Below are 15,158 nucleotides of genomic sequence, written 5' to 3' on the forward strand. Positions count from 1 at the left end.
GAGCATTCTGGATAACGGGTCCTATACCGGTATAGAGAGAATATACATTAATTTTTGATTTTTCTTTTGGGTTCAGGGACATTAACTGTTTTAGACGGCTAATACCAAGCTTTTGACTGTTGTCTCTAACGATGTAGGGTTGACAAGTTTTTTTTTAAAAACACATTTGGAGATCTCATTCTGTTTTTCATTATGATTATATTTGCCTGTTATTTAGTGTGTAGGCTTCTGCTTCCTCCTCCTCCTCCTCCCTGCTTGCCCATTTTTAAGAAGACTGAATTGTTGTGATAACGTAAGGAGACCAAGTACTTATTTTGATGTAACTCAAATGAGTACTTAGGAAGGCTTTATAAAAACAAGAAATGCTTTGCGTGCCCAATGACTGTAAGAAGATATTTAACCCTTACCTGGTCAGGCAAATTATATTGCAGCTAGTGCAGCAGGTTACCAAGCTCTGAATTGTGATTGGTGGCTTCGGTATGCATAGAAATTGATTGTCACTAGTAATGGGCAACAGGGAGACATAAGACCAAAGAAAATTCATTTTTACGTATTCACAATGTAAATAAATACATATATATGACTGTTTTTCATTGTCTACCCTCCCAACCAATGCTGGCTTTATTTTAACCCCGACACTTATCATTTGAAATGATATTAATAATTGATTCCTCTCTGAAATATTATTCAAAATTTTGCAGACGAATAAAAAGACTAAATGTCTCAATACGGTTGTTTTTTATAGCTTTGTAAAGCTGGAGCACTGTTTCTGTAGTTAACCAAGAACGTGATTTTTTATGGTTTGTTTAATACTAATTATTTAGCACTTAAATCTTGCATGACTTTATACAGTTGTACTATACAGTGGGAGTGTAACTAATGGCGGAAGCTGCAGTCCCTTGTCTGCCCCATCATGATCGTCTTCTAACTCCTTCTCTTGTACTTCAGAAAATGTAGGCCGATTAGTAACGCCTGCCAAAAAGCTCGAAGATACAATACGGCTCGCAGAACTTGTCATTGAAGTTCTACAGCAGAATGAGGAGCACCATGCGGAGGTGAGGACCTTTTTCCTTCTGTTACAATGACGCCATAACCAAATAAAACCCAAAAATGGTGGCTCCTTCAGCTTGTGTTCTATACCGACACGGAACAAACACAGGTTACTGGGGGAGAACCGTTCCAGAGCTGCAGGAAAGATTATGAAAAAGAAATAATTGCAGCTATTTTTGGATAATTGAGTATTTATTGAAATTTCACTACGTCTCCATAACAAAAATATAGTTCATAATATGTCACATAGATATATTTCGTAAGCTGCTCTGCCCTATATGAGAGGGAAAGTCCTTTCTAAAAATTAGAAATATTTTATACTAGAGCTTTTATAAGATTGTTGTTTTCTATTGTTCAGAAGTTTATTAGAAAATAATTCATACTTCAGATTATTTTTACAAGAAGAAATTCCATTTTACAAAGTTAGACATTTTTTCTGATAACCATTTTACTACTTTTTTTGTTTTGTGTTTATCTCAGTTTCAAATATATTTTTATTCTTTTTTTTACTTGCCATTTTTCCGATTTCTGCAGCTTTTTTTTCCTCCGATTTGCTTTTCTAAATATTAGCGGTAAACTTATAATAGCCAAACGATTCATCATAGGTGAAACCTTTATTGGTTAACTCTAGAAAACGTGGGTTTTCTTTTCCACCCACAATAAAATCTCGGTAATTAGTCAATAAACGTATCACCTCACTTTCCTGTTTCATCTACAGATAACAAGGTACCACCATCTACCTTGTCTTTTGTCAGTAGAAAGTTCCATTGCCTTTTTTTCTAATTCACAATAAGTCCAAAAGACCCAACTAATGGCTGATTGCGTATTTAAATTTCCTCCCTGTTTTCTATGATTCTTTCTATCTTGGATGGTCCTGACAGGGGAAAGAGGTATGTGGCTAAAACTCAACAGAGTCACCTGCTATCATATTTTGTGCATGTCCTTTATGTTTTTGATGGGATTTTACCCTTTTTTTACCTCCTCCTTAGTTTTAGTTGAACTAATGTAGCAACTACCTCACTTCTAGTGCTTGTGAAATCTTGTTTCCTCGGCACCGCCAAGGTGCGCATTGATAATCCACTTTGTGCATGCAGCAATGAGTGTATTTTACAAGCATTGCCGCTGTATCCCAGCACAACCCAACTTTCCTTGATCCTACCCTACACCCACTGTTTTGCCCTTGTCAGCCCTCAGTAATAGTACTGTATGATACTAACAACCTGACTTTAGCAGAAGCAGCAGCTGAAAAATGTTGTTGGGGAAAAAACACTCTCAAGTCCATACAAAGGCACCATAAAACTAACTATCTATCTATCTATCTATCTATCTATCTATCTATCTATCATCTATCCTCTATCTATCATCTATCTATCATCTATCTATCTATCTATCTATCTATCTATCTATAATCTATCTATCTGTCTATCTATCTATCTATTATCTATCATCTATCTATCTATCTATCTATCTATCTATCTATCTATCTATCTATCATCTATCTATCATCTATCTATCTATTATCTATCATCTATCTATCTATCTATCTATCTATCTATCTATCTATCTATCTATCTATCTATCATCTATCTATCTATCTATCTATCTATCTATTATCTATCATCTATCTATCTATCTATCTATCTATCTATCTATCTATTATCTATCTATCTATCTATCTATCTATCTATCTATCTATCTATCTATCTATTATCTATCATCTATCTATCTATCTATCTATCTATCTATCTATCATCTATCTATCTATAATCTATCTATGTATCTATCTATCTATCTATCTATCTATCTATCATCTATCCTCTATCTATCATCTATCTATCTATAATCTATCTATCTATAATCTATCTATCTATCATCTATCTATCTATCATCTATCTATCATCTATCTATCTATCTATCTATCTATCTATCAATCTATCATCTATCTATATCTATCTATCTATCTATCTATCTATCTATCTATCTATCTATCTATCTATCTATCATCTATCTATCTATCATCTATCTATATCTATCTATCTATCTATCTATCTATTTGTTGTTGAGAATATAATGGTGATCTCTAGTGATGAGTGAATCTGTCCTGTTTCGGTGTGGCCGGCGGCTATTTTTCTTGTTGCTCGTGGTTTTTTTTTACGCGACCGCGCCCAATTTTGATGTGACCACGTCCTTTTTACATTGATTTGCCACGGCCGCGCCCTTTTTGATGCAACCATGCCCAATTTGCCGCGACTGCACCCAATTTGATGCGCAAGCAAAAAAAATCGGCGCAACAAATTTTTCCACAGGAAATTTTCACGGACGTTACGCAAAACAATTCGCCGATGGTGAAATGCAGAAATTTGCTGCGAATCCATGCCTGCCGAAAAAATTCGCTCATCACTAGTGATCTCTTATTAAAGGGAAACTATACCCCCAAACAATGTAGGTCTCTATAAAAATATATTGCATAATGCAGCTTAAATAAACCATTTTTATATAAATATACTTATTTAGCAGTATGTGCCATTGGGTAATCCTAAATAGGAAACTGCCATTTTAAGTGCTAAGGGCCGCCCCCTGGGATCATAGGATTCACAGTGCACACAAACAAGCCAAGGCACACATACATGCTAGGCCCCATCAGCCAATGAATGGGCAGAGTTCTGCCTTTTGCTCCCACACTACTTCCTGTTACAGTTAGAGCTGCATCACTTCCTGTCAGCTGATCTCTGAGGGAGCACACAGCCAATCACTAAATGGCGGCTCAAGGGAAAGGGTGTAAAAGGGCAATATTTACTGATATATATATTCCAGTTTGGGGAGATTCTTTAATAGGCCACTTAACATCTGACATCTGACATCTTAACATCACAAACTATCTGTAGTTAAGTATTCATTCTGGGGGTATAGTTTTCCTTTAAAGCCTATCTGATCTTTAATAAATAGTTTAGAATAATTTTCATTAGAGTGCTGTCCACTATATTGTATTCTAAAATTCACCAAAGGCAGTCATGTTGGGGTTAAAATAAACATATTAACACCCTTCTTGTTCCTATTAACTAAAGTATGACTGAAGATGTGGACGGCCGGAAGTTAATATGTGGCTGCTGTGGATATAAAATATGCAGAACGTTTCTTTTCTTGCCCCAGACATTGTGTTCTTTCTTACCCTACTGGGGCTTTGTTTCAAATACTTACCTTAGCTCAGACCCAAACTGTACATGCATTTTCATCCCCACTACACTGCCAAGAAAATAACAAAAAAAATAATAATAGAAAGCAAACAAATACAATGGAGTGAACTTGCAGCTGATCCATCTATACGCTGGGTAAATTACAAGTAAATTTGATCTCAAACCAACAATTGTTGGTAACAACACAATTAACTAACAGGTAAGTTATCAGATCCAAGGATCGTGTTATTAGAAAATTAACTTTTTAATTACATATAGGTAGTAAACAAAAAAAAAAAAATACATTAAAACTATACTGTTGAAATGTCAAACAGACTTCAATTAAATGAAAGAGTAAGCAAAATACAGGTATCGGACCCCTTATCCGGAAACCCATTATCCAGAAAGCTCCGAATTACGGAAAGCCTGTCTCCCATAGACTCCATTATAATCAAATAATTCAGATTTTTAAGATTGATTTCCTTTTTCTCTGTAAAAATAAAACAGTACCTGTACTTGATCCCAACTAAGATATAATTACCCCTTATTGGGGCAGAACAGCCCTATTGGGTTTATTTAATGGTTAAATGATTCCCTTTTCTCTGTAATAATAAAACAGTACCTGTACTTGATCCCAACTAAGATATAATTACCCCTTATTGGGGCAGAACAGCCCTATTGGGTTTATTTAATGGTTAAATGATTCCCTTTTCTCTGTAATAATAAAACAGTACCTGTACTTGATCCCAACTAAGATATAATTACCCCTTATTGGGGGCAGAACAGTCCTATTGGGTTTATTTAATGGTTAAATGATTCCCTTTTCTCTGTAATAATAAAACAGTACCTGTACTTGATCCCAACTAAGATATAATTACCCCTTATTGGGGCAGAACAGCCCTATTGGGTTTATTTCATGGTTAAATTATTCCCTTTTCTCTGTAATAATAAAACAGTACCTGTACTTGATCCCAACTAAGATATAATTACCCCTTATTGGATGCAAAACAATCCTATTGGATTTAATTAATGTTTTATTGGTTTTTTAAACCAAATACGAAAAGACCCCTTATCTGGAATACCCTTGGTCCCGAGCATTCTGGATAACGGGTCCTATACCTGTAGTTGAGTTAAAAGTATTTGAATAGAAATTTCAAAATAGTCAAATGTTAATTAAATGTTTCATATCATTTTAGTTAGGGTTTTTTTTTTTTTTGCAATTTTACAAAATAATGGCTTTCTTTGGGTGTCAGAAGGAGAACAAATTTGTGTTTTTATTTTCTTTATAACAAGAAGAACAGCAGTTGAGGCACATGTTCATAATGAAAGGTTTTGGTTTAGAGAGGATTGTTATGTATAGCCATGACCAGTGTCGGACTGGCCAATCAGGGTACCAGGAAAACTCCCGGGGGGCCCAGGTGTCAGTGGGCGCTCCTGCTCACCCAACCATTTGCCTTGGATGCCTATACCATGGCCATTACTCAATTCTATATGAGAATAAACAGAAGAAATGCAGAAAAGGATCGATAATAGTATGTAAATAGAATTAATTAAGAGACTAAAGAAAGTGAGTGAACAGAGATGGGGAGGGTGGGCCCTTTGCACCCCAGTCCAACACTGGCCATGACCACATCTGACCATATTTTTAACTTGACAGTTTACAAATAAGACCTTTAAACTTAACATGTAGGTGTCAAGTGTTTCCCTTCAGTAATTATCTATATATATATATATACCTGTATATACAGTATATAGAGAGAGAGATTTTTTTTTTCATTTTTATTTCTGTGTGATTATAACAGAATTTGTATCAACTTATTATCATATAGAATGGTGTTCTAATTAGGGATGCACCGAATCCAGGATTCGGATCGGTATTCAGCCAGGATTCTGCCTTTTCCGGCAGGGTTCGGATTCGGCCGAATCAAATCCAAATCCTAATTAGTATAAATTATCATTTGCTAATTAGGATTTGGAAGGGTTAAATTTTAGGTGGGAAATTGATTTTTACTCCTTCCAGATCCTAATTAGCATCCCTGAATGCATCAGGGTGGATTCGGGGGTTCAATCGAACCCAAAAAACTTGGTTCGGTGCATCCCTAGTTCTAATAACCCAAGGTTGTAGTTAATAATGATAAGGAGGAAATTACCACTTTCTTCTACTTTGAGATTAATCATAGACTTAGACATCTTCCAAAGCAGTTCTGCTCCACCCTAATGTTGGACTACAACTGCCAGAAACCTCCAGCATATTGTCAAGGATTTTTCTGTGTCCTCCTTTAGCCCAAATGATGAAGATGTGTTTTTCAGGGAGGAGATCTGATCTGCTTACATCTGTCTCTCTGTTCTTGGTTTCATACAATCATTGCCTTGTTTTCTGCCTCTAAAAACCTAAACAGCATTATACCAGGCATTGAGACATTGGAATAAAGTGTAATATTGGCAAGAAAAACTGCATGGTAATCCCAATGGTAGATAATGTAGATGACATAGTTCTGATAGTAAGGATTCTTATTGGGAAATTGGGATACCTACTCCTACCTATACCTACTCCTGCAGAGCTAGGAGTAGAGAAATAGTCCGTTTATAAATTCCCTTTAATATTTCAAAGGGATATGTTTTGCCCTGCTGCTAAGAATTAGCCCATACTATTTCAACATTTATAATAAAATTCAAAGGTAACATATATATAGTATAACTTGAATTCTGCCTATATTCATAATATGACCAGGCCATCATTAAGGTTAGACAGGCCACTGGTTTATGTTAATGATGATGGTATTTGACCATCCTTTTGGATAGCAGGGATGAACATCTTTGGCCAGTAGAAGTAGATATGAAGAGAAACTGTAGGGCAGGGAACCCCAACCAGTGGCTCGGGGGCAACATGTTGCTCCCCAACCCCTTGGGTGTTGCTCTCAGTGCCCCCAAACCAGGGAGTTATTATTGAATTCCTGACTTGGGGGCAAGCTTTGGTTGAATAAAAACAAGATTTCCTACCAAATAAAGCCCCCTGTAAGCTGATAGTGTGCATAGAGGCTGCCTAATAGCCAATCCCAGCCCTTATTTGGCTCCTCCATGAACTTTTATGGTGCTTGTGTTGCTCCCCAAGTCTTTTTAGATTTGACTGTGACTCACGAGGAAGAAAGGTTGGGGACCCCTGGTATACATAGTGCCTGAAGAGGAAAGCCAACATGTACAGTGTCAGACTGGCCCATCAGGATACCAGGAAAAATCCCGGTGGGCCCAGGTGTCAGTGGGCCCTTTTGCTTCTGACCATTTGGCCTGCTTTATGGTCATTCCTTATTTCAGAATGGGAAGAAAGAGGAGAAATAGATAGAAGAATAGATGCTAGCATGTAAATAAAAGAGACCTGGGGAATAAAGAGGTTGGGCGAGGAAAGGAGGAAATATAGTTTGGAGAGTGGGCCTATAGTCTAAGGTTTTCTGGTGGGCCCAGGGTCGGACTGGGGGTTGCAGGGCCTGCAGGGCCCCCGGTGGTCGAGTCCCCAACCCCCCCAGCAGGGTCCCCCCCCCGACATCCTCCCGTGAGCGTGCCTAAATTTAACACATCAGGGGAGGAACGGTCAGGCAGGGGGAGCACCGGCAAGGATCGGGTCTGGGCTACCAGGGCCCCCTAGGGCCGGGGGCCCCTGGGTTCCTAGTCTGACACTAAGCATGTATATTAGTGCACATCTATAGTCATTTTCAGAAAAATGCTTCTGATCACTATTACTGAACACTGTGCTAGAAATATTATCTTTTATTTTCCTTTTCTCTGTTTTTCCCTTTTTTGTTAACAAATGATCAATTGCAAGAATAATGCATAAGGACATGTGAACAATTCCACCCATACTGCATGTTCTTCTCAGTTCTAATGACAAAAACACGCATGCGTTTGAAACACATTCACATCTCTGCTGTGTACGATGTGAATGGTACTTCAATTTGAAAATAAGAAAATCCAAATAATCTAAAAATACAAAAACTGAGCATGAACATGAGTTACTTCACTGCAGGTGAATTGGAAATTGAATCGTCGTCACTTAAAAAAACAGATTTTGGTGAGAATGTTTGTGTTATTTCATTAGTCAAATTCTAAATTAAACGGCAGATAATGAATAAAACAATTGCCTATTCAGTGAAGGAACTCTGTGAACCAAAACTGTGAATGTAGCCAATGCACAATGACACCTAGTTGAATTGAAAGCAACTGAGCATGAACTCAGACTTGAAAAAGATAATTATTGTAAACAGAACAAAATTGGTTCATTTAATTTCCGCACAATGGGCAAAATCAAATTTGCCACCAATCACAATCTGCTGTTCTCTTTACAATAAACAGTTACTGTTGGCTATAGTTGTAGAACCTTCCAAGGGGGAATTTGTAGCTTTCTTTTACTTTACTGATTGTGTTTTCCGTGTTTTTTTGTAACCATGTGTAAAGGCGTTTGCTTGGTGGTCGGACTTGATGGTGGAACACGCAGAGACCTTCCTTTCGCTTTTCGCGGTGGATATGGATGCTGCTTTAGAGGTGCAACCGCCAGACAGCTGGGACAGCTTCCCTCTTTTTCAGCTAATAAATGACTTCCTTCGAAGTGACTGTATGTATCTTTTATCTATTCTTTTTTATTTTCAATTGGGTATATCAGCAGAATCGTATTTGAATGTTTTAAAGGGGATGGAAAGCCTAAGTGCCCCATGTCAGCCATTAAAAAGCCTATAAGTCCCCAACTCTAACTGCTATGTTTTTAGTAGCATACTGAGACATTTGGTTCATAGCTTACCTGTCAAAGCTATTATTATTACTAACATTATTAACATTTATAAAGCACCAACATATCCCGCAGCGCTGTACAATAAGTGGGTTTCATACATTGGACATACAGAGTAACATATAAAGCAACCAATAACCGATACAGGAGGTGAAGGGAGCCCTGCCCAAAAGAGCTTACACTCTACAAGGAGTAACATATAAAGCAATCAGTAACCGATACAGGAGGGGAAGGGAGCCCTGCCCAAAAGAGCTTACACTCTACAAGGAGTAACATATAAAGCAATCAGTAACCGATACAAGAGGTGAAGAGAGCCCTGCCCAAAAGAGCTTACACTCTACAAGGAGTAACATATAAAGCAATCAATAACCGATACAAGAGGTGAAGGGAGCCCTGCCCAAAAGAGCTTACACTCTACAAGGAGTAACATATAAAGCAATCAGTAACCGATACAAGAGGTGAAGGGAGCCCTGCCCAAAAGAGCTTACACTCTACAAGGAGTAACATATAAAGCAATCAGTAACCGATACAAGAGGGGAAGGGAGCCCTACCCAAAAGAGCTTACACTCTACAAGGAGTAACATATAAAGCAATCAGTAACCGATACAAGAGGGGAAGAGAGCCCTGCCCAAAAGAGCTTACACTCTACAAGGAGTAACATATAAAGCAATCAGTAACCGATACAAGAGGGGAAGAGAGCCCTGCCCAAAAGAGCTTACAATCTACAAGGAGAAAGGGTTGAGACACAAGGTGTGGGAATGGGCATGACCAGAGTTGTGAGAGGTGGGGACTGGCAGAGCGGCACGGCAGGGGGATTGGCAGAGTGGCACGGCAGAGGAGGAGCGGTTGGAGAGGTGTATGAGCCTGGCAGCAGGATTCATTATGGACTGGAGAGGGGACAGTCTTTGGAGGGGAAGGCCAATTAACAGGGAGTTACAGTAGTCCAGGCAAGATATTATAAAAGAGTGAATAAGCTATGGCACAGAGTTTATATCCCAACTCCCTTTCCAACCACCATGTTGACCCCTTTGAAGGTTCATCAAAAAATGCCTCCAATCTACCTGAGCCCAAATGGAGCATACACATTGGAAAGCTGGGGCTTTACAGAATGCTTCATAGTAGACCAAGCTAGGGCATGTTTTGTTTACATCTTTTTAGCAATTTAAAAAGACAGGATTGCCCCAAAAAGATATTCACTGCATATTATAATATAATTCTAGGTTTAGTATGGCTTTCCTTTCCCTTTAAAAGAGAATTTTGTCTCCTAACTATTTTAATGAACTCCTCGGAGACTTATAATATCCCTATATGTTACAATAGGGGGCACTTTATTCACTATATATTATAAGGAACTCCTCGGGGCTTATAATATCCCTATATGTTACAATAGGGGGCACTTTATTCACTATATATTATAAGGAACTCCTCTGTGACTTATAATATCCCTATATGTTACAATTGGGGGTACTTTATTCACTATATATTATAAGGAACTCCTCTGTGACTTATAATATCCCTATATGTTACAATAGGGGGCACTTTATTCACTATATATTATAAGGAACTCCTCGGGGACTTATAATATCCCTATATGTTACAATAGGGGGCACTTTATTCACTATATATTATAAGGAACTCCTCGGGGCTTATAATATCCCTATATGTTACAATAGGGGGCACTTTATTCACTATATATTATAAGGAACTCCTCGGGGACTTATAATATCCCTATATGTTACAATAGGGGGCACTTTATTCACTATATATTATAAGGAACTCCTCGGGGACTTATAATATCCCTATATGTTACAATAGGGGGCACTTTATTCACTATATATTATAAGGAACTCCTCGGGGCTTATAATATCCCTATATGTTACTATAGGGGGCACTTTATTCACTATATATTATAAGGAACTCCTCGGGGACTGATAATATCCCTATATGTTACAATAGGGGGCACTTTATTCACTATATATTATAAGGAACTCCTCGGGGACTTATAATATCCCTATATGTTACAATAGGGGGTACTTTATTCACTATATAATTAAAAATCAGCCATATTCGCATTGTGTGCATCCGCGCATGCCCGCGGTGCTGTGTGTGTGTGTAAGTGTGTGTGTAAGTGTGTGTGTGTAAGTGTGTGTGTGTAAGTGTGTGTGTGTGTAAGTGTGTGTGTAAGTGTGTATGTGTGTGTGTGTGTGTAAGTGTGTGTGTAAGTGTGTGTGTAAGTGTGTGTGTGTAAGTGTGTGTGTGTGTAAGTGTGTGTGTAAGTGTGTATGTGTGTGTGTGTGTGTAAGTGTGTGTGTAAGTGTGTGTGTGTGTGATGGCCTTTATCAGTGACCTCAAATTGTTGGATTGGAAAAAGAGAATCCTCCGTTCTCCTAAGCATCCCCATCTGCTAGACTGCTAGGAATATGGGACTCTGGATAGTATTTGCTTCAGAGAGAAGTCAGCCATCTGCTAATCTAAAGATAATTTGCTGCCTTTTGCCTGCTGTCTTGAAGGTATCATAAGCCAATTTTTAAAAGCATTGCTTTTTCCCCTCCTGAAATATGTCTGGTATAAATGAGTTGTTACATGATGCCTTCCATCATGCTGTACTGTAAAATAGAATTGGTTTAGTGCAGCCAAACGCAGCCGTGCCTGTATTTGTTCTGGGTTTTCACCCTCATTTACTTAACATTTCAGTCCTTTAACGTTGATTATGCAAATGTGTTTCCATTTTTTAAGTCTTTCAAATTACAGCCCTGTCAGTCTGATCATCATTGTCACAAGATAACCCATAGTCCAAGTGGACTTCAACCACAATAAATTCATTATCTTTGGACTTTTCCTTTTACCTTGTACATATGGTTGGCGGCCATTCCTCAGAGGAGATATTTTAAAGATTTGGTCACCCCAAATCCCCCCCTAACTGGCCTTCAGGCTGGGCCCCCTTAGCCCATAACAAGGTTACAGATATATAGAAACATTGGGGTAACAGTCACCCTGCTATAGTTCCAGGGGTACCCAGGGCACAAATACTCACTCACCCCAAATCCCCCCTAACTGGCCTTCAGGCTGGGCCCCCTTAGCCCATAACAAGGTTACAGAAATATAGAAACATTGGGGTAACAGTCACCCCGCTATAGTTCCAGGGGTACCCAGGGCACAAATAAGCACTCACCCCAAATCCCCCCTAACTGGCCTTCAGGCTGGGCCCCCTTAGCCCATAACAAGGTTACAGAAATATAGAAACATTGGGGTAACAGTCACCCTGCTATAGTTCCAGGGGTACCCAGGGCACAAATAAGCACTTACCCCAAATCCCCCCCAACTGGCCTTCAGGCTGGGCCCCCTTAGCCCATAACAAGGTTACAGATATATAGAAACATTGGGGTAACAGTCACCCTGCTATAGTTCCAGGGGTACCCAGGGCACAAATAAGCACTCACCCCAAATCCCCCCCTAACTGGCCTTCAGGCTGGGCCCCCTTAGCCCATAACAAGGTTACAGATATATAGAAACATTGGGGTAACAGTCACCCTGCTATAGTTCCAGGGGTACCCAGGGCACAAATAAGCACTCACCCCAAATCCCCCCTAACTGACCTTCAGGCTGGGCCCCCTTAGCCCATAACAAGGTTACAGATATATAGAAACATTGGGGTAACAGTCACCCCGCTATAGTTCCAGGGGTACCCAGGGCACAAATAAGCACTCACCCCAAATCCCCCCCTAACTGGCCTTCAGGCTGGGCCCCCTTAGCCCATAACAAGGTTACAGATATATAGAAACATTGGGGTAACAGTCACCCTGCTATAGTTCCAGGGGTACCCAGGGCACAAATAAGCCCTCACCCCAAATCCCCCCCTAACTGGCCTTCAGGCTGGGCCCCCTTAGCCCATAACAAGGTTACAGATATATAGAAACATTGGGGTAACAGTCACCCTGCTATAGTTCCAGGGGTACCCAGGGCACAAATAAGCACTCACCCCAAATCCCCCCCTAACTGGCAGGGCTTGGTAAAATATTGAATGCCGGTGTTGAAAACCACACTTCTTAAAAGTTTTCTAAATTATAAATATTTTACTTTGCATGTTTTAGATACATTATAAATGTGGCTTACTCATATCATAGTGAAACGGTGCAGGTTATTAACAACCAGTCTTGTGATATGCTTATGATTCTAGATAATTTATGCAATGGGAAATTCCACAAACACCTTCAAGATCTCTTTGCTCCACTCGTTGTGAGATACGTCGACCTCATGGAGTCCTCAATTGCACAGTCAATTCACAGGGGCTTTGAGCGTGAATCATGGGAACCAGTAAAGTAAGGAAACCTTTGATACAGTCGGTGTTTGATGGAATCTGTTGCTCAAATGGAGATAACCAATTTGCTTCCCATACCCGGCAACAGCTTAATCCCCATAGAAGTATCTGCTGAATGTAACACATGGATTCCTTTTACACAGGACGCTGCTAATGTGCTGTTGGATGGCAAATCTTAACCCATAATGTTATGGAACACTACTGTATGTTTAAATATAGGCAATGTGGTATGAATACGTTCAGGTGTCTCCTCTTGTAAAGGCAACACTATCATATATCTATAACAAACATGGATGCTTTCATATTAAACAATATGGAGAATGGTTCAGCTGAGACAAGAAATACGGCAGCCCCTGTTCTGGTCTATAAATGTAAATATTAAGAGAAGGAATGTAGTTTTGTGCACAAAAATAAAATAAAAAAATAAGCCCTTAGAAAGAATTAATAGGGTTCCCTTATAAATCTTTTTTATATATGTATAGGAACGCACGGCACACTTGGCAAAAAAGTAGGGAGGCACTGAATCTACTATTTTTGGATTCGGCCAATCGTAAAAGATTCGGACAAACACCGAACCGAGCTATGGAAGGGTTAAAAATAGGGATGCACCAAACCCAGTTTTTCAGATTCGGCCGAACCCCCGAATCCATGGTAAGGGATTCATCCAAATACCGAACCGAATTCCTATCATACGCTAATTAGGATTTGGAAGGGTTATAATCAAAAGTTTTCCACTTCCTTGTTCACACCGCAACATTTAACCCTTCCAAATCCTAATTAGCGTATGATAGGAATTTGGTTCGGTATTCGGACGAATCCCTTACCATGGATTCGGGGGTTCGGCCGAATCCGAATTAGCATATGCCCAATTAGGATTTGGAAGGGTTAAATGTTGCCATGTCAACACGGAAGTGGAAAATTTTTAATTTTAACCCTTCCAAATCCTAATTAGCCAGGATTTGGTTCAGCCAGGACCATGGATTAGGCCGAATCCGAACCCTGGCTTAAAAGGCCGAATCCTGGCCAAATACCAAACCGAATCCTGGATTCGGTTCATCCCCAGTTAAAAAGCAGAAAAATTGTCTTCCATGACAAAAAGTCACATGATTTGAAGGAATCTTGACCGAATCCTGAAAAAAAATCAACTTTTCCATGATTTATCATACCACAAAACCGCAACAATTCCAAATGAAAATATACGCCAGCTAAAACCTGTCGAGATCATGTAGAAGCCAATGGCAGACGTCCCCTATACTATTGGAAAATATTTCTTTGCTCTATGGCTTTAAAAGGTTTTCAGGTTTGTTGTGCCACAATACCGCCACTTTATCATCACTCTGCAACTTTTTATTGTGCCAACTTTTTGGGGGGCAGTTTCCCTCATACGCATATGGGAAGCCCCATACACTATACACGTCAAGGCTTTAAAGTGCAGCAGACTCCATATTGTACCCATCCCGGGCTTTGTCATGAAGTTAACTCTTCATCTGCCACGACAGTTGCATTGTAAACAGTAGAACTTAGTAACTTATTCAAAGTCAAAGGGGCATAAGTATCGGGTTTCCGAAATCTGACTGCCGCCCCCCCCATGCCGAACTCAACACAAAACCAGACTGTACTGAATTACAAGTCCCATAAAGGGTTATAACAATCTCATAATGACTGAGTAATTCAAATCCTCTCTAATGTGCTGTAAACCGAGAGTTGTACACAGAGTATTTTTAGAACTGGACAACACCAACGTTTTCTAAGAGTCTTAAAATTCTGCCGTGCGAAAAAAAAAAACATTAATTAAGAGGAATATGGAAAAAAAAAAAAACATCCAGTCCAATTAATAGTGTTT

The 15,158-nt window shown here is 39.2% G+C and overlaps 1 protein-coding gene across 27 annotated transcripts in view; it reads left to right on the forward strand.

The window, feature by feature from the left end:
* cadps (Ca2+ dependent secretion activator) overlaps positions 1-15,158 on the forward strand; it is a 314,914-nt gene that overhangs the window by 207,288 nt on the left and 92,468 nt on the right. For 18 of the 27 annotated variants that reach the window (XM_018092883.2, XM_018092886.2, XM_012960425.3 and 15 more), the window contains 4 exon segments: positions 949-1,055; positions 1,932-1,940; positions 8,670-8,826; positions 13,175-13,316. In XM_018092883.2, the coding sequence (XP_017948372.1) occupies positions 949-1,055; positions 1,932-1,940; positions 8,670-8,826; positions 13,175-13,316 (415 nt within the window). 27 annotated transcript variants of the gene reach the window in all.

This window comes from Xenopus tropicalis, chromosome 4 (genome assembly GCF_000004195.4).
Source record: "Xenopus tropicalis strain Nigerian chromosome 4, UCB_Xtro_10.0, whole genome shotgun sequence".
Lineage (NCBI taxonomy): Eukaryota > Metazoa > Chordata > Amphibia > Anura > Pipidae > Xenopus > Xenopus tropicalis.